Below are 20,326 nucleotides of genomic sequence, written 5' to 3'. Positions count from 1 at the left end.
GTAATTTGGGCCATTTGCTACTTTTGCCTTCATTGCCATGTACACATTACATGTTGGGGACCCATCAGTCTCTTTCTTTGTGGTTTGCAGTGACAGTTTAGGTTTTCGTTATCTGATTTTCTCTATCGCCTTTCATTGGGGGACACAGGAACCATGGGTGTATGCTGCTGCCACTAGGAGGCTGACACTATGCAAATAAAAAAGTTAGCTCCTCCTCTGCAGTGTACACCCCACCGACAGGAAGCAGGATATTCAGTTTAGCTTAGTGTCAGTAGGAGGTGGACACGGGTCTTTCATTAGACCCTTATCTACCTCAATGTGCGTCGTTCCTTTTCAGGTTTCCTGGAGGGATACAGGGTGAACAGTCACACCTGTAGTCCCACAATGCGGACTATGAGTACGGCGTGTACTGCCACCCCGTATCCTCATAGATCCCACAGCAGGACCAAGACCCTAGCACACAAGCGTGCTCAGAAGTCCGGTCCTGGCTCCGTCCCCCACCCACTCGCCCTCCAGAGCCTGTCGGTTGGAGGAGACGAGGACGTCCATCAGCTCCATGGACGTCTGATATTTTCCCCAGAATGAGGTTAGTAAGGACGGCGTGGGATGTTTTAGGTGAGTATTCCAGTACCTCTGAGTCCTTCCTCAGTTCCAGGGCGATCATTTGGGGGTCCCTTGGGATATTTTTCCAGGCTGGTTTTTCATTTTCACATGGGGCGGGGGTCTTCGCCCCATTCACATGGCAGCCGCGCTATGGCGGCCGCGCTGTTCTTGGCCTTACAGGCGGCCGCGCTGTCCTTTTTTCCCCCGGCCGCATTGTGCTCTGGCCTTGTGCGGCGGCTGTGTGGCAGCCTCTGCCTCTTTTCCCCTGCGGCCGCACTGTTTCTGCCCCGGCGCGGCGGCCTTAGGTAGCCGCGCCGATTCCCTCTTACGGCCGCACTATTCTGCCCGCTGGCAGCCGTGCCGTTTTCTACGGAGGCACCGTTTCTTCTGGCGCGGCGGCTTTGCTGGCACTGCGCCGCTTCCTCCTCCGGACACACTGTGCACTTTTGCCTCGGCGCGGCGGCCTTGCAGGCAACCGCGCCGCTTTTTCCGGCGTCGGCACTTTTCCCGCCGCCGCGGCCCTTCCTGGTGGCCACCGGCCTCAAATTTAGGCCCCGGCTTCTACCGGGGCCTACTTCCGGCTTCCTCCTCCGGCCACACCGTGCCCATTTGCCGCGGCGCGGCAGCCTTGCAGGCAACCGCGCCGCTTTTCCCGGCGTCTGCAATGTTCCCGCCACCGCGGCCCTTCCTGGCGGCCACCGGCCTCAAATTTAGGCCCCAGCTTTTCCCGGGGCCTACTTCCGGCGCCGCGTCCCCTCCCACTTCCTCTCTCTCGAGCGGGCTTTTCTCCCGCCCGATTATCACGGCAAGCTCCGCCCACCGCCGCCATCTTGGTGCTCCTGGCCTGGCGGTTGACGAGCGTCTTGGAGTCTCATATTTCCTTCCTCCGGATCTCATTGCCAACCGGAACGAGAGGCGTTAGAGAACGACCTCTCCCTCTGTGGATCCGCCGACTGCTAGACTTGCCACCAACACAGTCCTCACGCTGTCCGGTGGGGCGAATCTGACAGATTCCATCGATAAGATCATGGAGTCCTTCGCGAATTCGGTTTTCGAAGCTGCCGCATCATCCCTGTGCCCGGCTTTCGCTTCCATTTGGGTTTCGAAGTCTATCCAAAGGGGCTAAACAACTCCGTTGGGGAATTCAAGCCGGAGCTCCACCAGACTGGCTTGCGAAAGTTGCCACCCAGATTACTCGCTCTGTTTGGCTCAAGGGTCATCAAGAAGTCCCTTACGAGCCTGCCTTTCTCAAGGATCACGTCTTTTCGGTTCCAAGCTGGACTAAATTATCAAGGACGCCACTGGTGGCACCAGTTCTCTTCTTAGGCAGCAACTTCGGTCCTTTCGGCCCTCTTTTTCGTCGTTTTCACGGCATCTGACCCCTTTTTCGCAACAGCAGAGGCCACAGGCACGTTAAGAGAAGAAGGTATTCTTCGACTCACTCCTTCCTGGCGTTCCCGCTACTCCTAAGGTGGACTCTCCAGGACTGGGAATTCCACCTAGGCAGGACCCACGACTAGGCCCCAGCCCGTCTCCTAGGCCGGGCAGCCGTTCTCCTGTTCCCCAGGGACGTCTTTGTTTCCTCAACAGAGAACGCATGGGCCAGGGAACTTGTATCCTCTGGAGACGAAATAGATTAATTTCACGGTCCTGGGATCGTTTTCTCTAATCCCAACCTCCAAGAGACCCCATTCTAGTCCTGGGTTTCTTTACAGCCATTGTTTCCCTCCTTAAATCCGGGGTAACATTCCCGTCCCTGAACAGGAACGGACGGTTCACAGGCTTCTCTTCGAACCTATTTGTACTGAAAGAGGACGACAAGGTTCGCCCCAGTGCGGATCTCAAATTGCTGAACAGGAAGTTTCGTCTGAGATACTTCAGGATGATATTCCCTCGTTCAGTAATCACTTCCATGGAGGCTCAGGAATTTCGGTTTCAGGCTCCCGAAAGTCTATCCCTCTTTCCCGACACTCTAGCCGTTGCGGTGGCTCGTCAATAGGAAGAAGTTCCGTCTTGTTGCTCCAGGGTTCTCGGCTCCCCTCTTTTCTGATGGACCATAAAGGTCCTAAGGAGGTTGGTTGCAACACCGGAAGCAATTTTTCCCTTCGCCTGTTTCATTCAAGACTTCTTCAGCAGTCTATCCTATCACAGGAGGACAGGTCTGTCTTCTCCTTGCATCGTCCGATCCGTCTTTCTACCGTGATCAAACGGTTCCTCCACTGGTGACCGAGGTCTCTGCTTTTATCCCAGAGCAGATCCTTCCCAGCTTATCCTTCCTTCCAGTTTCCTGGCAGGTGGTGACGACGGTCGCCAGCCTTTTCGGCGGAGGCGTGGGGTTTTGTCACCTGTTCTTTTCATGGTTGGTCGGCACAGGAGTACTCTCTGCCGATCAATGTCCTCGAGTTCCGGATCTTCTTTCTGTCTTTCCTTCACTGGGTAAGGATTCTCAGCAGCCTGCCAATTCGAACCCAGACAGACAATGACACCGCTGTGGCATATGTCAACCACCAGGGGTGGACGTGGAGTTCTCTGGCCTTGGCCGAGATTCCAGGATCCTCCTTTGGACTGAGTCAACGGTCCTGGTGAGATCCTCAGTGCAGGTCACCGGCGTGGACATTTTGGCCGCCGTCTTCATCAGCCGCGAGGGCCTCGTGGCAGGGGAATGGTCCTTACTTCAGGAGGTCTCTTATCGGATTGCTCTTCGTAGGGGGACTCCAGAGGTGGTCCTCACGGCGTCCCGATTGAGCAGGAAGGTCCCTCGGATCGTCCCAAGGTCCCGCGATTCTCTCGCAGTGGTGTTGACATTTTGGCCATTCCTTGGTCGCAGTTCCTGCTCCCCTATCGGTTCCCACCCCTTCCCTTGCTTTCCAAGCTGTCGAAAAAGATCAGGTGGGATGGGTGCCGGTCATTCTGATCGTCCCGGATTGGCCCAGGAGGTCTTGGTTTGCAGACATCGTCAATCTTCTCGCGGACACCCCTGGTGCCTTCCAAACAGACCCGATCTGCTGTCTCAGGGTCCAATCTGCCACCCAAATTATCGGTCGCTCAGTTTAACGGCGTGGCTGTGGACTCCACAGTTTTAAGAGCGTCCGGCCTTTCGGGCCGGATGAGTCACACTATAATCCAGGCTAGGAAGCCTTCATCTTCTTCCAGGATCTACTATCGTAACTGGAAGGCTTACTTTCGTTGATGCGAGTCCAACCGCTTTTCACCTATGTCCTTTCCCTGCCTTCCATTTGGTTTTCCTTCAGGCAGGACTGGATTCGGGCTTCGCTCTCAGTTCCCTAAAGGGCCAGGTTCCTGCGCTCTTCTTCCCTTTAAGAAGACTTTATCTTCTCAGCCACAGGTTAAGACCTTCCTTCAAGGAGTAGTCCACGCTGTCCCTCCGTACAGGGCCTCTGTGGATTCATGGGATTTAAAGGTTGTGTTGTTGTTCTTAGGGGTTCCCCCCTTTGAGCCTCTCAGGGAGTTTTCCCTGTCAGTTCTATCTCGGAAGGTGGCTTTTCTCAGGTCCATCTCTTCGATCCGCCGCGTTTTTGAGTTGACAGCCTTTTCCTGCCGACCTCCTTTCTTGATTTTCCACCAGGACAAGGTGGTCCCAGGCCTCCGCCTTCCTTCCATTTCTCGAGATGGTTTTCATCTTTCCACCTCAATGAGGACATCGTTCTACCTTCCCTTTGTCCAGCTCCGACTCATCCTCTGGAGTGATCGTTTAACAGGCTGGACCTCGTCAGGGCAGTGAGGATCTCCCTGGCTAGCACGGCCGCTTTTCGAAAGATGGATTCTCTTTTCGCCATCCCTGATGGCGTGCGTAGAGGCCTGCCGGCTTCCAAGGCGACTATTGCTCGCTCGTTCAGAACGGCAATTTTGGAAGCTTACCGGGTCAAGCACAGAGGGCCCCCTCCTGAGATGAAGGCTCACTCTACCCGGGCAGTCGGCGCTTCCGATGCGGTAAGTCACAGGGTTTTCGCTGACGGCTTTGCAAAGCGGCAACCTGGTCTTCCATCCACACGTTTCGCCGAACTACGGTGGACTCCAGCCTGGGCAGAAGGATCCTGCAGGCGGCAGTGATGAATCCTCGGACCTGATGGAAGTCTGTTTTTCCCACCCCAGGGACTGCTTTGGGACGTCCCATGGTTCCTGTGTCCCCCAATGAAAGGCGATAGAGAAAACAGGATTTTTGGTTGCTTACCGTAAAATCTGTTTCTCGGAGCCTTCATTGGGGGACACAGCACCCTCCCAAGTTGAACAGCTCTGTTTACTGGTTACGTTTGAGTTCTTTGAACACTCTTTGGGTGTTTGAATCTGTTAATCTGTGAAGCGCCGTGGATTTTGTTGGCGCTATATAAAGTTTATTATTATTATTATATTATTATTTCTCTTTTACATGTTGCTTCTCCTACTGCTTTCTCACTAACTGAATATCCTGCTTCCTGTCGGTGGGGTGTACACTGCAGAGGAGGAGCTAACTTTTTTATTTGCATAGTGTCAGCCTCCTAGTGGCAGCAGCATACACCCATGGTTCCTGTGTCCCCCAATGAAGGCTCCGAGAAACAGATTTTACGGTAAGCAACCAAAAATCCTGTTTTTATATTCACAGTGTAAACCCTCGATATCAGATGTGTCTGATAAAGTATTACCAAATATTGTGAGTACAATACTGTGAAACCGCGGAATACCCATGCTGCAAGCATAAGTTACCCGTCACTGATGGTCTTGTGTTATGTGAATTATTTATAGGAGTTTTATGCCAGTGAAGAGTAAAGGGATATCCTCATTTTGCAGTGCTCCTGACCTCTGACTTCCTGCATTGCCGGGGCGGTGCGGTCCTGAAGACCAGCCTCCTAGTTGTGCCGATGGTCCAAACTGCACTTTCTCCGAGGCTGCTTGTTCTCTGTAGCACGGCCTTAGATCAGGAGGCACAGAGGATGGTCGGATCCTCCGATACGGATAGCTCTGTGCTATGCTTGCAGGCTGGAAAGCTGCACATGCCGCACCCTCTATACCTAGAAAACAGGCCATGCTGGGACCGCAGGGTGGCCTCTAACCTAGAAAATGAGCTGTACACTGTGAAATTAAATATCCCTCCGTTCTTTAGAGACTAAAGTTGCTTGTTGGTACAAGCAATTTACAATTGTACCCATTTATGAATTTGGGACAACCCCTTTAATGAAATGTTTAAATGGAATCTGTCACCAGTTTTATGCTACGTTATCTGAGAGAAGCATGATGTAGGGGCAGAGACCCTTATTCCAGCAATGTATCACTTACTGGGATGCTACCTGCAGTTTTAATAAAAATCTGTTATAGCTTCTGCAGATCTAGCAGTTCTCTGAATGCTCAGCTCCGTATAACCCCGCCCACACCACTGATTGACAGTTTTCTGCCTATTCACAGTGTACACAGAAAGCCGCCAATCCATGATGGGGGCTGGGTTATGCACAGCTCATGAATATGGAGGACTACGTTGCGGCAGGTTTACTAGTCGTTTAGTGATAATCTCCTGATGATAAAACTAAGATTTTATTAAAACTACAGCAAGCAGACCAGTAAGTGACACATTGCTGGAAACACAGGGTCTCTGTCTCTACATTATGCTGCTCTCAGATTAGATGGCAAAAACCTGCTGATAGAATATTGAAACTGAAAAACTCTTCAATATATTTAGCGAGATTTATGACAATAACTGCAGATATATTTTAACCCCTTAATCCCATATGACGTACTATCCCGTCGAGTTGACCTGGGACTTGACTCCCAGTGACAGGATAGTACGTCATATGCGATCGGCCGCGCTCACGGGGGGAGCGCGGCCGATCACGGCAGGCTGTCAGGTGACTATCACTGCTGACGTCAGGCACTATGTGCCAGGAGCAGTCACGGACTGGCACATTAACCCCCGGAACACTGCGATCAAACATGATCGCAGCGTTCCGGCGGTATAGGGAAGCGTCGCGCAGGGAGGGGGCTCCCTGCGTGCTTCCCTGAGACCCTCAGAGCAACGCGATGTGATCGCGTTGCTCCGAGGGTCTCCTACCTCCTTCTCCCTGCAGGTCCCGGATCCAAAATGGCCGCGGGGCTACATCCGGGTCCTGCAGGGAGGTGGCTTACCAGTGCCTCCTCAGAGCAAGCGCTGGTAAGCCTGCAGCCCTGCATGTCAGATCGCTGATCTGACACAGTGCTGTGCAAAGTGTCAGATCAGCGATCTGTCACTATAACATGATGCTCCCCCTGCGGCAATGTTATAAAGTAAAAAAAAAATATTCACATGTGTAAAAAATAATAATTCCTAAATAAAGAAGAAAAATAAATATTGTTCCCATAAATAAATTTATTTATCTAAATAATAAAAAAACAATTAAAGTACACATATTTAGTATCACCGCGTCCGTAACGACCCGACCTATAAAACTGTCCCACTAGATAACCCCTTCAGTGAATGCGGTAAAAAAAACAAAAAGAGGCAAAAAACAACGCTTTGTTATCATACCGTTGAACAAAAAGTGGAATAACACGCTATCAAAAAAGACAGATATAAATAACCATGGTACCGCTGAAAACGACATCTTGTCCCGCAAAAAAAGCCGCCATACAGCATCATCAGCGAAAAAATAAAAAGTTATAGTCCTCAGAATAAAGCGATGCAAAAATTATTTTCTCCTTCGCCTCATTGGGGGACACAGGACCATGGGTTATGCTGCTGTCACTAGGAGGCTGACACTAAGCTGAGACAAAAAAAGGTTAGCTCCTCCCCTGCAGTATACACCCTCGTACTGGCTTCCAGATACCCAGTTTAAGCTTAGTGTCCGTAGGAGGCACACTGATTTTTATTTTCACGAATTTTTTCCTTTTAATCTATTCCGGACGAAGGGGGCGACGGGTCCTTTCTAGGTCCGATCTCCCCCGAACCAACAACAGGCGAGCACGGGAGTTTTACCTCTCCGTATCCTCTCCTGCGACGTGGGAGCCACTGCCTGAGCTGACATTTTTTGGGCGACGGTTTCTCCCCTAATAGGGCCCCGATCTCCCCTTTTTTATACAGACGAGCACTGGGTTTTCCTCCAGTATCCTCCTCTGCAGCCAGGCCTTTTTTATGCCGGACATATGCCCTGTCCACCAGGTTCTACCCTCGGCTGTACAGTGGCCCTATCCCCGTGGCGTCCGTGCAGACCACACTGCATCACCAATGTTCTGTGTGACTCAGGTGGTGGACGGTTCCTCTCCACCCCTCTCTCTCAGGGGCTGGTGGATTGAGGCTTCCCATTCCCTGCACCGTCCCAGCCATCCTAAGGCTCCTCTCACCTCCATAGGGTAAGTGTTCCGTGGGGGATGGGGGGGTCACAGCGGTCGGAGGGCTCCTCCTCATCTGGCACATTGGCGGGCTGCAGCGCAGTATGGTGGGCCGAGACGTCGGCCTTTTGCGGCCGCGCGCCGGCCCGGGGCCGCAAATTTAGCCCCCGGCTTCGGCCTGGCCGCTGGTCGCTGCCGATAGGCTCCGCCCACTCCTGCGCGTCATCGGCGGCGCCGCCCCCCGGTCCCTGGCGCTTCTCGCAGCCGCCGAGATCTCTCCTCTGATCTCGGCGGCCATCTTGGTCCACACATACACGCCGCAGCTCCAGCTCTGCCGCATCACGGAGGCACAGCGCCCACGTGCAGCTCTAGCTCGGCAGCTCAGTTCTCTGGATTCACAGCTCGGCTCTCCTGGACAGCGGGACACAGGACCGGGGTAAGGAGACATCATCAGCTTCTCCTCTGCAGCGCCGCCCTCTGCTTCCCAGGCCAGATTATAGCCCCTGTGGTTTTTGTGCATTAGAGTCATGTCGCAGACTAGATCTAAAAAATCCTCTAAGGTGCATACGACCTTTTTTTCTGCGTGTACCACCTGTCAAGCCCCTCTTCCTAGGCCTCAAAGTTCCCCTCTCTGTTCTGCCTGCGATGTCCCATGTGCCCAGGAGCCCTCCACCGCCACCGACTCTGGCGTACCTAGTCCCCCCCCGTGGGTCGCTTCTCTCTCTCAATCCGTGGATTTTTTAGCCAACGCCATCAAATCCATTCAAAATCCTCCCGGGGAACGAGGCAACCCGTTACAGGCGTTAAGAGATCCCTCCATAGCAGGGGAATCGTCGGTCAGCAGGGGCCGCTCTCTCCATAAAGAGGCTCGGTCATCCCGAAAGCGGATCCGCCCTACCTCTCCTGAACGCTCTCCTCACCGTTCAGAATCTGGCAGCTCCCCCTCTCGCTCACCCTCTTTGGGGGCTCACAGCGTTCCCGACTCTGAACATGAGTCCGAGGTATCATTGGACCCGGAGGCTCCGGAGTTCAGAGCTACGGTCGACTCCCTCATTGTAGCAGTCAATCACGCTCTTAAAGTGGAGGATGACGCTAATTCCGCTCCGGAACACGCGGTCTCTTTTACCAGATCCAAACGTTCCCACAAATCCTTTGCCTCTCATCCAGCCTTTCTGGATATAGTCAGGCGTCACAGGGAGCATCCAGATAAGCGGTTTGCGGGTAAGAAGAATCTGCTATCAAAGTACCCCTTCTCAGCGGATCTCGTGAAAGACTGGACGGATCCTCCCTTAGTAGATCCGCCGGTCTCGCGCCTAGCTTCTAAAACGCTTCTCTCAGTTCCGGAAGGCGCGTCAATTAAGAGCCCCACCGAACGCCAGATAGACTCGCTAGCTCGTTCGGTGTATGAAGCCTCTGGCTCTTCCCTGTCCCCCTCCTTCGCAGCGGCTTGGGTGTCCAAGGCTATGGTTTCCTGGGCGGATGCTCTAGCGAAATCCATTAACGAACAGGACCTCCCGTCTGATATGGCAGACCTAGCCAAGCAGTTGGCCATGGCTAGCGATTATGTGATGTTCGCATCCCTCGACGCGGCGAATTGCGCAGCTTCCGCGGCTTCCAACGCCATCGCTATCAGAAGGGCTCTTTGGCTCAGAGATTGGCGCGCAGATTCCTCCTCTAAGAAATCTCTGATCTCCCTCCCTTTTCAAAGCGGGCGTCTTTTCGGCGAAAAGCTTGACCAGCTTATTTCCGACGCCACAGGGGGAAAGAGCAAGTTCCTTCCCCAACAGAGGCCCAAGGCGGCCTTCCAACGCCAGCCTTACTTTCGCTTTCGGCCCTTTCGTACCAGCCCAGCCTGGTCCAATCCTACCGGTCTTCCAAGATCGGACCGAGCCGCTCGCACAGACAGAGACGCTCGTCCCTCCTTCAGGCCTATTCCTTCCTGGCGCGGGAAACCGAGACAACCCAGATCCCGAGGGTCCAGACCTCCCAGATTCCCGTCTCAATGACTCGGGAACGACGCCAGTCGATACCTTCAGAGTAGGCGGACGCCTGCTCCTTTTTCAGCAAGCCTGGCTCTCCGTCGTGCACGACGAATGGGTCAGGGATCTGGTATCGTCAGGCTACAAGATAGAGTACTCCTCTCCTCCCCCAACTCGGTTTTTCCCCTCTCGTCTTCCCAGCTCGGCAGCTCAGTCTCGCGCCCTTCTTTGCGCCATTCACACCCTCCGCCAGAGCGGGGTCATTGTCCCGGTCCCGGAACACGAGAGGTTCAAAGGTTTCTACTCAAACCTCTTCGTCGTGCCAAAGAAGGACGGAAAAGTGCGGCCCATTTTGGATCTGAAGCTCCTGAACAAGTGCGTAAGAGTCCGGCATTTCAGGATGGAATCGCTCAGATCGGTCATCTCTTCGATGGAAAGAGGGGAATTTCTGGCCTCGATAGACATCAAGGATGCCTATCTTCACATCCCGATTTTCCCGCCTCATCAAAGGTTCCTCCGCTTTGCCATTCGGGAGGACCACTTCCAGTTCACGGCCTTACCCTTCGGTCTCGCCACTGCGCCCAGGGTATTTACCAAGGTCATGGCGGCTGTCATGGCCATTCTTCATTCTCGAGGAGTCGTCGTGTTACCTTACTTAGACGATCTCCTCATAAAGGGCCCGTCTTTTCAAGCCTGCGAGTTAAGCGTCCACATTACCCTGGATTCTCTTTCGCGCCTAGGTTGGTTGATCAACTGGGACAAATCCGCTCCCGTTCCGGCCCGTCGGATCTCCTTTCTGGGAATGATCCTGGACACTTCAAGGGGACTGGTCTTGCTTCCTCGGTCCAAGGCCCTAGCACTTCAGAAGGGAGCCCGAACGCTCTGTCATCCCCGCCCGTGAACCATTCGGTTCGCCATGAAGATTCTGGGAAAGATGGTTGCCACAATCGAAGCAGTTTCTTTTGCTCAACTCCATCTCCGTCCCTTGCAACAGGCTTTGCTGGACAGCTGGGACAGGAGTATCTCATCTCTCGACCGCCCTTGTCCCCTGTCCCCGCGGGTCAGGCAATCTCTCGTATGGTGGACCCTGGGCCCATCTCTTCTCCAGGGGAAGTCCTTCCTCCCGATCCGCTGGTTAGTGGTAACTACCGACGCCAGTCTTCTTGGCTGGGGGGCGGTGTTCCTCCACCACTCTGCCCAGGGCCGCTGGACAGTTCGGGAATCCAAACTCCCCATCAACATCCTGGAGATTCGTGCTATCAGACTTGCTCTGAGTCGCTTTCACGCCCTGCTCGCGGGTCACCCAGTACGTGTCCAATCGGACAACGTCACGGCGGTGGCTTACATCAACCACCAGGGGGGTACCCGCAGCAGGGCGGCGATGCAGGAAGTCTCCCTCATCCTTCGTTGGGCCGAAACCAACCATTCCATCATCTCTGCGGTGCACATTCCGGGAGTCGAGAACTGGGCGGCGGACTTCTTGAGCCGCCAGGGCCTTGCCTCGGGGGAGTGGGAACTCCACCCAGAGGTTTTTCACCAGATCTGTCTTCGCTGGGGGACCCCGGACGTGGATCTGATGGCGTCCAGATTGAACGCCAAAGTCCACAACTTCATTGCTCGATCTCGGGATCCCCAGGCCATTGGAGTGGACGCGCTGATCTCTCCGTGGCATCAATTTCAGCTCCCATATGTCTTCCCTCCCCTTCCCTTACTGCCGAAGGTGATCCGAAAGATCAAGACGGAGGGAGTTCCAGTCATCCTGGTCGCCCCAGACTGGCCTCGTCGCGCTTGGTACGCGGAGCTCGTTCAGCTCGTAGCCGACGTTCCCTTGCGGTTGCCAGACCGCCCAGACCTGCTTCACCAAGGACCGATCTACCATCAGAGCTCAGGGGCCCTACGTTTAACGGCGTGGCTGTTGAAACCTGGATTCTAACTCGTGCCGGTTTCTCTCAGCAGGTCATCCCCACCATGTTAAGTGCTCGCAAGGCGTCTTCCGCCTCCATTTACCACCGCGTATGGAAAACCTTCTTCTCATGGTGCAGGCTCCGGGGTCACCCTCCGCTCGTTTTCTCTATCCCTTGCATCTTGAATTTCCTTCAGTCGGGTCTGGACTCCGGTTTGGCCCTGAGTTCCCTCAAAGGTCAGATCTCAGCGTTATCCGTGCTTTTCCAGCGTAGGATCGCCACCAACCTTCAAGTCAGGACTTTCATCCAGGGAGTCTCCCATGTGGTTCCTCCCTACAGGATGCCGCTAGAGACCTGGGATCTCAACTTGGTCCTCGGGGTTCTTCAGGAACCTCCGTTCGAACCCCTTCAAGACGTTCCGCTCTCTGTCCTCTCTTGGAAGGTTTCCTTCCTGGTAGCGGTGACGTCCATCAGAAGGGTTTCAGAGCTTGCCGCTTTATCCTGCCGGGCTCCTTTCCTTGCCTTTCATCAGGACAAGGTAGTCCTACGTCCTTCTCCGGCATTTCTCCCGAAGGTGGTCTCATCTTTCCACCTCAATGAGGACATCATTCTTCCCTCCTTTTGCCCGCAGCCCAAACATAGGGTCGAGAAGGCCCTCCATACCCTGGATGTGGTAAGGGCCCTCAGGAGGTACATTTCCAGAACGGCTCATTTCAGAAAATCGGACGCCCTTTTCGTGCTCCCGGAAGGTCACAGAAAGGGTTTGGCTGCGTCTAAATCCACGATAGCCAGATGGATCCGATCTGCTATCCAGGAATCCTATCGGGTCAGGGGCAGTCCTATCCCGGCGGGGATTAGAGCTCACTCCACTCGGTCGATGGGTGCTTCCTGGGCCATCCGGCACCAGGCAACAGCGGAGCAGGTTTGCAAGGCCGCAACGTGGTCCAGCCTGCATACTTTCACAAAGCATTACAATGTTCACATTCACTCCTCTGCGGACGCGGCCCTTGGCAGGCGTATCCTGCAGGCGGCCGTTGCGCATTTGTAGTCAGATGGTACACGGAGTTATTTGGTTGTATTGTTTCCCTCCCAGGGACTGCTTTGGGACGTCCCATGGTCCTGTGTCCCTCAATGAGGCGAAGGAGAAATAGGGATTTTTGTGTGTACTCACCGTAAAATCCTTTTCTCCGAGCCACTCATTGGGGGACACAGCACCCACCCTGGTAGCCTTTCGGCTCGTGACCTTGTTTTTTGATCTTGACTGTTTGTTTGACATGTTATATTCTAATGTTGCTTGTTATATTGTTAATATCCTACTGCTTTTGCACTAAACTGGGTATCTGGAAGCCAGTACGAGGGTGTATACTGCAGGGGAGGAGCTAACCTTTTTTTGTCTCAGCTTAGTGTCAGCCTCCTAGTGACAGCAGCATAACCCATGGTCCTGTGTCCCCCAATGAGTGGCTCGGAGAAAAGGATTTTACGGTGAGTACACACAAAAATCCCTATTTTTCTATAAAATAGTTTTTATCGTATAAAAGCGCCAAAACATAAAAAAATGATATAAATGAGGTGTCGCTGTAATCGTACTGACCCGAAGAATAAAACTGCTTTATCCATTTTACCTAACAAGGAACAGTATTAACGCCTCCCCCAAAAGAAATTCATGAATAGCTGGTTTTTGGTCATTCTGCCTCACAAATTGGAATAAAAAACGATCAAAAAATGTCACGTGCCCGAAAATGTTACCAATAAAAACGTCAACTCGTCCCGCAAAAAACAAGACCTCACATGACTCTGTGGACCAAAATATGGAAAAATTATAGCTCTCAAATGTGGTAACGCAAAAAAATATTTTTTGCAATAAAAAGCGTCTTTCAGTGTGTGACGGCTGCCAATCATAAAAATCCACTAAAAAACCCGCTATAAAAGTAAATCAAACCTCCCTTCGTCACCCCCTTAGTTAGGGAATATAATAAAATTAAAAAAATGTATTTATTTCCATTTTCCCATTAGGGTTGGGGCTAGGGTTAGGGGTGTGTCAGGGTTACTATTGGGATTAGGGTTAGGGGTGTGTTTGGATTAGGGTTTCAGTAATATTTGGGGGTTTCCACTGTTTAGGCACATCAGGGGCTCTCCAAACGCGACATGGCGTCCGATCTCAATTCCAGCCAATTCTGCGTTGAAAAAGTAAAACAGTGCTCCTTCCCTTCCGAGCTCTCCCGTGCGCCCAAACAGGGGTTTACCCCAACATATGGTGTATCAGCGTACTCAGGACAAATTGGACAACCACTTTTGTGGTCTAATTTCTCTTGTTACCCTTGGGAAAATAAAAATTTTGGGGGGCTAAAAAAAAACATTTTTGTGGGAAAAAATGACTTTTTATTTTCACGGCTCTGCGTTGTAAACTGTAGTGAAACACTTAGGGGTTCAAAGTTATCACAACACATCTAAATAATTTCCTAGGGGGTCTAGTTTCCAATATAGGGTCACTTGTGGGGGGTTTCTACTGTTTAGGTACATTAGGGGCTCTGCAAATGCAATGTGACGCCTGCAGACCAATCCATCTAAGGGTACCGTCATACAGTGGCACTTTGGTCGCTAGGACGGCACGATCCGTGACGTTCCAGCGATATCCTTACGATCTCGCTGTGTCTGACACGCTACTGCGATCAGGGACCCCGCTGAGAATCGTACGTCGTAGCAGATCGTTTGAAACTTTATTTCGTCGCTGGATCTCCCGCTGACATCGCTGAATCGGCGTGTGTGACGCCGATTCAGCGATGTCTTCACTGGTAACCAGGGTAAACATCGGATTACTAAGCGCAGGGCCGCGCTTAGTAACCCGATATTTACCCTGGTTACCAGTGTAAATGTAAAAAAAAACAAAACACTACATACTTACATTCCCGGTGTCTGGTCATGTCCCTCGCCTTCAGCTTCCCGCACTGACTGGTGAGCGCCGGCCAGCCATAAAGTACAGCGGTGACGTTACCGCTCTGCTTTCCGGCTGTCCGGCGCTCACTGTCAGTGCAGAGAAGCACAGCGCCGAGGGACGCGACAGGAATGTAAGTATGTAGTGTTTTTTTTTTTTTTTTACGTTTACGCTGGTAACCAGGGTAAACATCGGGTTACTAAGCGCGGCCCTGCGCTTAGTAACCCGATGTTTATTCTGGTTACCGGGGACCTCGGGATCGTTGGTCGCTGGAGAGCTGTCTGTCTGACAGAGCTCTGCCATGCGCCCAAACGGTGGTTCCCCCCCACATATGGGGTATCAGCGTACTCAGGACAAATTGCACAACAACTTTTGGGGTCCAATTTCTTCTCTTACCCTTGGCAAAATAAAAAATTGGGGGCAAAAATATCATTTTTTGTAAAAAAAAAATAATATATATATTTTATTTTTACGGCTCTGCATTATAAACTTCTGTGAAGCACTTGGTGGGTCAAAGTGCTCACCACACATCTAGATAAGTTCCTTAGGGGGTCTACTTTCCAAAATGGTGTCATTTGTGGGGGGTTTCAATGTTTAGGCACATCAGGGGCTCTCCAAACGCAACATGGCGTCCCATCTCAATTCCAGTCAATTTTGCATTGAAAAGTCAAATAGCGCTCCTTCCCTTCCGAGCTCTGCCATACGCCCAAACAGTGGTTTAACCCCACATATGGGGTATCAGTCTACTCAGGACAAATTGTACAACAAGGTTTGGGGTCCATTTTCTCCTGTTACCCTTGGTAAAATAAAACAAATTGGAGCTGAAGTAAATTTTGTGTGAAAAAAAGTTAAATGTTCATTTTTGTTTAAACATTCCAAAAATTCCTGTGAAACACCTGAAGGGTTAATAAACTTCTTGAATGTGGTTTTGAGCACCTTGAGGGGTGCAGTTTTTAGAATGGTGTCACACTTGGGTATTTTCTATCATATAGACCCCACAAAATGACTTCAAATGTGATGTGGTCCCTAAAAAAAAATGGTGTTGTAAAAATGAGAAATTGCTGGTCAACTTTTAACCCTTATAACTCCCTAACTGTTATGACCTGGTGGTTAGGACAATAATGGACCTGGTGGTAAAGAGCACATGGAATGACCTGATAGTTACTAATAATATAGGACGAGCTCTGAGACGTGGGAACTCTGCTGACCGCAATCCCTAATCCTATCAAACACACTAGAAATAGCCGTGGATTGCTCCTAACGCTCCCTATGCAACTCGTCACAGCCTAAGAAACTAGCTAGCCCTAGGGATAGAAATATAAAGCCTACCTTGCCTCAGAGAAATTCCCCAAAGGAAAAGGCAGCCCCCCACATATAATGACTGTGAGTAAAGATGAAAATTACAAACACAGAGATGAAATAGATTTAGCAAAGTGAGGCCCGACTTACTGAACAGACTGAGGATAGGAAAGGTAACTTTGCGGTCAGCACAAAAAACTACAAAAAGACCATGCAGAGGGCGCAAAAAGACCCTCCGCACCGACTCACGGTGCGGAGACGCTCCCTCTGCGTCCCAGAGCTTCCAGCAAGCAAGACAAAAATTAAAATAGCAAGCTGGACAGAAAAATAGCAAACCAGAGAAAAACAAGCAGGAACTTAGCTTCTGCTGGGAAGACAGGTCAAAAGAACGATCCAGGAGTGAACTAGACCAATACTAGAACATTGACAGGTGGCATGGAGCAATGATCTAAGTGGAGTTAAATAGAGCAGCCAGCTAACGAATTAACCTCGTCACCTGTGGAAGGAAACTCAGAAGCCGCAGCCCCACTCACAACCACCAGAGGAAGCCCATGAACAGAACCAGCCGAAGTACCATTCATGACCACAGGAGGGAGCTTGACAACAGAATTCACAACACCTAACAAAAAAAAATTTTGGTTCCAAAATTGTGCTGATGTAAAGTAGACATGTGGGAAAAAATACTTAAGTATTTTGTGAGACATATCTCTGTGATTTAAGGGCATACAAACTCAAAGTTGGAAAATTGCAAAATTTTCTAAATTTTCACCAAATTTCCGTTTTTTTCTCGAGAAAACAATGTCAGAATCACTGGGATCCGATGAAGCGTACCAGAGTTATAACCTCATAAAGGGACAGTGGTCAGAATTGTAAAAATTGGCCCGGTCATTAACGTGCAAACCACCCTTGGGGCTTAAGGGGTTAATATTTGAAGATATTCCCGAAGATAACTAGTCACATTGCTCCTTTATTTCTAATTCGTATTGTCAGAGCTGGTCACCGGTTAGTTTGTGTGCACTAGTCGTCGTGGTCTGAGGCCGTGGTGACATTTGTGTGTGAACCGCGTTGTGTAACGTCCTCGCCTTCTGCTCAGTTCAGGATATGGAACAGTTGTATGAGAAGCTGGACAGCAAAAAGACGGCAAAAGGGAGCGAGGGCTCGAGTCAAGTGAACAAACAAATCCACCTTCCCACCGATTACGCGGAAACTGCAGTAAGTTCTAGTATAATTACATTGACCTCTCAGAAAGTGTCACAATTTCACTTTTTATTTTACTTTTTAACCCTTTGTGGACTGCATATTGGCGGAAAACAGCTGATGACCAAGTCTCTTGATTATTTTATTTTACTCAATCCTTTTTTTTTTCAGAAAAGTTTCTTCCATAGACTGCGGTATCTATGAAAACAAACCAAGAATGCCTTGCCCTCTTACAGTCCTGTGCAGTGATCCTCACTGCTGCCCCGGTCTCAGTTGTTTGGTTGCAGTGCTGGCTTTGGCCAATTGGTGAGCTCAGTGGCGCTGCCCACGTAGATGGCGCGATCTGCTGAGCTCACTGATTGGCTGCAGCGATGTCAACAACAGAGACCGGGGCAGACAATCACTCTGGACCCAGGGAGGGCAAGTAATGCTAAAAGATCTTTTTTTAAAAAAAATTTTTTACAGCTATCGCAGCCTGTGACAAGATGTTTTGTGAAAGAGCATAAAGCTCTTTAATCTTTAAAACATCCTCGGAAATATATGGTGCAAATTCATTGGTGTCAATTTTCATCTGCAGGTTGATTTTCATTGCTGGCTTTGTGGTAAAAACAGCAATAGTGAACGTCAATGGAAGATGCATATTTCATCGGAAAAGCATAAAGAGAAAGTTTTCCATTCCGAAGACGATCAGAACATCTGGCAACATCGTTTTCCTACCGGACATTCTAGCATATGTAAAAAGTAGGTTGTCGCACGTAACAAGACGGTGTTACATCCTGACCAACAGTAAGATTACTCTAAGAACTTCCAGAGTCGCAAAGAGTTTGCCGAAGCCGGAGAATGGATCCCGACTGCTCAAAGGATTGGACACTTAATCGTTACTTTGAACGACGTGTGAGGGACTTGATTTTGTGGCATTTACTAATACATAGGAGGCTGGATGGAGTGGTTGGGTCCTTTTTGTTGATAGGAACGCTGTGCGGGAGGAGTACCTATAATACTTCTATATTAATAAAAGCCACAAAATTATCCCCAACACAGTAAAATAACGATAAACTGGCCAAACCCTTCAGTGTCACCGAATACCAAGATGTTTGACTGACATGGGATTTGTGTAAGCGGTCAGAAAGGTCAAGGCCTATATTACAAAAGAGCTGTCCTCTAACTTCGGTGACGACAGTACAATATACGAAGACTTCCATTGTGTGCATTTACGCCTTGTACACATCACCTTAAAGGGCTTTTCCAGTTTCGGAAAACCACTCTCCACCAGCGCTGATCCTTTTTGAAAAACCATACTTTGCTTAACTCTCCCTCCCCAGGTCCAGCACCGAGTCTTCATCTGTTGTCTTGCAGCGCAGATGTCCTGTCGATAGCACTGCAGCCAATAAGTGAACTCAGCGGCCCTGCCCGAGTTGACGGCACAGGCGCTTAGCACATTGATTGGCTGCAGCTCTGTCAACCTGATTTTGGCGCTGCAGACAAATGCAGACACTGAAAGCTGAGCATAAACTCAGCACTGGACTTTGGGAAGGTGAGAAAAGCAAAATTTGATTGGGATTTTCCGAAACTGTTAAGAAAAACAAAACAAAAACCTTTATTGTGTGAACACGACCTTAGATACACACACACAATGCGTGACTTCATACTGTGAGTTGTAAGATACGTCTGTCTATATCGTAACTGGAAAACCCCTTTAAGCCCTACGTTAAGCAAGCTACAAGCATAGGTCTTGATTTCCCCAACAGAGGCCAAAAAAAGTTTTCTTTTTGGCTTTATATATGTTTCTTTTGCTGTATAGTACAGCAGAGTACACAACGTTGTCCTATGTTGTAGCATCCTGCAAAAAATCTTATACACGGTATACTTTTTCTTTTTTTTTTTTTGTAAAACTTTAACTTTTTTTATTTTCTTGTGCCTTGCTCAAAATCAGGTTCTTATCTGGCTCGTGTCGGAACGGAGACCAATGCAGCTACGCTCATGGAGAAGCTGAACTTTTGGAATGGGAGGAGAGAAGCAACGTTCTACGTCACAAGCTGGAGAGAGCTCGCAAGGATCAGCTGCTTAACCCCGATGATAATGACTTTGGAAAATATAGTTTTTTGATTAAGAATTTGAATTAAGCCTCCGATGACACAGGGAACGAGATACCACATGGGTAACACGGTGTAAGAGTTACAGATCTTGTTAGGAGATCAGCTCCGCTCTTCTTGATGATCTGAGTCATATGTGGATGTAGATCTCTTACGGAAAAGATCATGGTTTCAGAGTAAAAAAAAATAATAAATAGGGGAGTAAAGGTGAGCAGTAATGAAGTCAGCATTGCAGACTAAGACATTGTTGTAATGCTCGATTGATACTCTAAACGACATCAATGATTTTGCGAGAAAGGGTTGATTTTGGAAAATACTTTTTATTGATTACTTTCAATATCTTATTCCAGTCTTTTGCCAATTCCGGTCACTATAAACGGAAAATTTTAAAGTATATATTTTTTATTAAAAATCCAAATATAAGAAACAGTTACTAAATGGATGTTTTATTTTAAATAGATTATTTATTCATGATGCAACCAAATGATTCCATCTCCAAATGAGAGGTTTGGAGCAGTGTAAGGGTATGTGCATGTGGAGTTTTTGGAGCTTATCTGGTCTAAAAACCGCCTGAAAAATGACTTGCTAGTCATATATTCAGTCTTTTGATTGTTTTTTTTATATTAGCTTCAAGTTCTCAAAATTAATAAGCATTTAACAGTAGTGACCGGAGAATTCTATAAAGCCACTCCATACTTTTCCAATAGACGTCATTGAAAAGGCTCCAGAAAATGTAACAAATCCACCTGGCTAACCTTCTAAGCATTTTGTAAGTGTTTTTGAGGCCTTTTCGCCGTCACTTAAAGAGAATCCGTCACCAGCATGATACAGGGATTCTAGCGATGTGTCACTTAGATTATTGGGTGCAGCAGTTGTGATAAAATCTCAGTTTTATCTGCTGAAGATCTAGCAGAGCTCGGAATGCTGGGCTCGGAATGCTGGGCTCGGAATGCTGGGCTCGGAATGCTGGGCTCGGAATGCTGGGCTCGGAATGCTGGGCTCGGAATGCTGAGCTCGGAATGCTGAGCT

At 49.8% G+C, this 20,326-nt stretch overlaps 1 protein-coding gene across 2 annotated transcripts in view; it reads left to right on the top strand.

Annotated features, from left to right (window-relative positions):
• The window catches only part of ZC3H7A (zinc finger CCCH-type containing 7A), an 88,030-nt gene extending 68,301 nt beyond the window's left edge, over positions 1–19,729 (top strand). The window contains exons 21-23 of one of the 2 annotated variants that reach the window (XM_069734052.1): positions 17,101–17,219; positions 17,782–17,945; positions 19,138–19,729. In XM_069734052.1, coding sequence (XP_069590153.1) covers positions 17,101–17,219; positions 17,782–17,945; positions 19,138–19,327 — 473 coding nt within the window. In that variant the 3' untranslated portion in view covers positions 19,328–19,729. The remainder of the gene's footprint in view (positions 1–17,100; positions 17,220–17,781; positions 17,946–19,137) is intronic. The other variant, XM_069734053.1, reaches the window with a different exon arrangement.
• Positions 19,730–20,326: the final 597 nt, after the last annotated feature.

This window comes from Ranitomeya imitator, chromosome 7 (assembly GCF_032444005.1).
Source record: "Ranitomeya imitator isolate aRanImi1 chromosome 7, aRanImi1.pri, whole genome shotgun sequence".
NCBI lineage: Eukaryota > Metazoa > Chordata > Amphibia > Anura > Dendrobatidae > Ranitomeya > Ranitomeya imitator.
The sequence above is the reverse complement of the archived record's forward strand: the minus strand, read 5'-3'. Positions and strand labels throughout refer to the sequence as shown.